This window comes from Marmota marmota, unplaced genomic scaffold (assembly GCF_001458135.2).
Source record: "Marmota marmota marmota unplaced genomic scaffold, marMar, whole genome shotgun sequence".
Classification (NCBI taxonomy): Eukaryota; Metazoa; Chordata; class Mammalia; order Rodentia; family Sciuridae; genus Marmota; species Marmota marmota.
Window position 1 is genome coordinate 20,965,998 of NW_025999968.1, and position 2,740 is coordinate 20,968,737.

Below are 2,740 nucleotides of genomic sequence, written 5' to 3' on the forward strand. Positions count from 1 at the left end.
TAGTAAGAAGAGAAGACAGGAGCTTCTAGAGAGATTCTGTAACCACAAGGAGTGAACCGCTGGGATTGGATACCATACAGCCCAAGGCACAGTACAGATGTAGTGATATCCCTGTTCTGAAGAAATAATCCCCAAAGGAATTGTGTCTGAAGCCAGCCTGCCCCACCTTGGGCACTGGTTAAAGCAATCAACAAATAGCTATTCCTTCTGATAATTTTTTTTTAAACTCCAGGGATTAAAAGAATGTGTCATATATGAGGCAAAACATTCCCTTTTATTATACATATTGAAAAGGTCACATAAAATAAAGTCAGGAGATTAAAGAATGTTCAAGAAGACTGGAAAAAAACAAAGCTTTTCTAAGGGAAAAATATCAGTTTCACTTATTTAACTGACAGATGATCAAATATAGCTGGTATTTTAGACAACTGACAACTCTAACAAAAAAAATAACTGAATTCAGGAACAGATTTCTAAGCAAGTTTACTAAGTAAAATACAGGTAGAAGTATTGAAAGAACTCAAACCTATTTATATGAATAATGTCAAATATAACTAAATTATCATAAGTATCTTAGTTATTTTTATATATTTTAATGACTGTCATAAAATACAAGTTGCTTTTCAATATCATACTTAAATCACATAAAAATATTCATTCTAAATTATTCAAAGGGATATTTTTTGGTATCTTTACTCAACAAATTTACTTATGTATTGTCTTTGCAATGACGATGATCTATTAAAGTAAGAACTGGAAAAATACTTTGTTCAAGAATTAGGAGAACATAAGTACTCTATAAATGAAAGACATAAACAGGCTGAGTCTTAAAAGAATGTTAAGTTCAAGAGAGTATCAAATATGTATATCTAGAAACAAAATAGTTCATTCATCTTACAAAGACTTGTGATGCAGTGATCTCAGTTTCATCTTTGAGTATGGATTTAAAACAACCACAATTCAGATTTATTCTTAAAGTACAATGATCATAATGTTTTATAATTAAGACAAACATATCTAGCCTAACTTTTTCATTCATTCATTGAACAATACATTTTACGTTCTTACTGTGAGCCAAAAAATTACAATATATTGGGATTTATTTTTTAAAAATTGTAAAATAGAAAGAATAAGGAAAGTTTCCTGAACAATATTTATTTCTTCATCACCTTCCTCAATGCACCTAAAACTTCCTTGTTTCTCAGGCTATAAATGAAAGGATTTAGCAGGGGAATTATAATGGTGTAGAACAGTGAATACATTTTATTTTGATATTTATCTGGACCTGACCCAGGGCGCACATACATGAAGAAGAGAGTGCCATAGAACAAAGACACAGAAAGAAGATGGGCCCCACAGGTAGAGAAGGCTTTGCTTCTGCCCCTCTCAGACTTCTTTTTCAGGATGGCAAAGAGGACACGGGCATAAGAGACTATGATACTCAGAAGGGAAAATTCTTGTATGGAAGTGGCAAATATAAAAATCACTAATGCATTAATAGATGGGTCAGTGCAAGAAATTGTAAACAGTGGCAAGATTTCACAGTAGAAATGGTCTATTACGTTGGACCTACAGAAAGTCAATCTATGTAATAATCCTACATGAATTATGGGGTGCAGAAAACCAATTACATATGACATACTTATCAGCCAAGTGCAGAGTCTGTTCGACATCACCACTGGGTAAAGCAAGGGATTGCATATGGCTACATAGCGATCATAGGCCATCACTGACAGGAGAAAAATTTCTGTGGTTGCACTGTAACAAAAAAAATAATACTGGATGAAGCACTCAACCAAGGATATCTTATGATTCTTAGATAAAATGTTGATAAGCATCTTGGGGGTCACAGAGGATGAAGTACACGCATCAGCCATGGCTAAACTACTGAGGAATAAGTACATGGGGGTGTGAAGGTGGGGGTCCTTCCAGATGAGAGCAATCAGGCCAAGGTTGCCCACCATGGTGATGAGGTAGATCACAAGGAAGACCAGGAACAGGGGCACCTGCAGCCCTGGATGGTCTGTGAGTCCTGTGAGAACGAACTCAGTCACCTGTGTCTCATTTGTCTCCATCATATCTACTCAGGCTAATCACTGCAATGAGAGAGGTTAAAAACATTAATCAAGCCTTATACAAAATGATATGGAGTGCAAATGGAATTACTTTGTTTCCACTATAATTTGCTCATGAAAATGAATATAATGAAATATAAAGTTTCAATGCTTCTTTTAAGAGCACATCGAAAGCTCTTATGTACTTTATAAATAACTTTTGAAATAAGGTGTTTTAAATGCATATGGTTACTTAAACAATTGTGAAAGAGGCTGTAAACACTAAAGGATTTGGTCTGACAACTTATCATTCATAAATACCTTAAAATTGAATATATTAACAATTGAAATGTTTTATGGAATTAAGAATAAAACCAAATTTTATATTTTATGATAAAGTCTGTGAAAACATAACTTTGGTTCAGGATCCATAGGGCTTTATCTCTTTCAAGAAACTCTTTCATGTCTTCCTATTGAAGAAAACAAGGGTTTTGTTTTTGGTTTTACTAATACATTCCATTCTGTCTTCTAAAATATTAATGGGCTGCAAATAAGAGAGTAATTCAAATTCCTTTTTTCTACTGTTTTCTGTTAACTTTATGTTAATTAATTTCATATACATGAATATGCATATGATATATATATATATATATATATATATATATATATATATATATATATATATA

General features: G+C 32.8%; 1 protein-coding gene across 1 annotated transcript; it reads right to left on the bottom strand.

Annotated features, from left to right (window-relative positions):
* Positions 1 to 1,154: 1,154 nt before the first annotated feature.
* LOC107136221 (olfactory receptor 5AC1) lies at positions 1,155 to 2,078 on the bottom strand. The gene has a single exon (XM_015478413.1). It carries the CDS (start codon positions 2,076 to 2,078, stop codon positions 1,155 to 1,157), a length of 924 nt encoding a protein of 307 aa, XP_015333899.1.
* Positions 2,079 to 2,740: the final 662 nt, after the last annotated feature.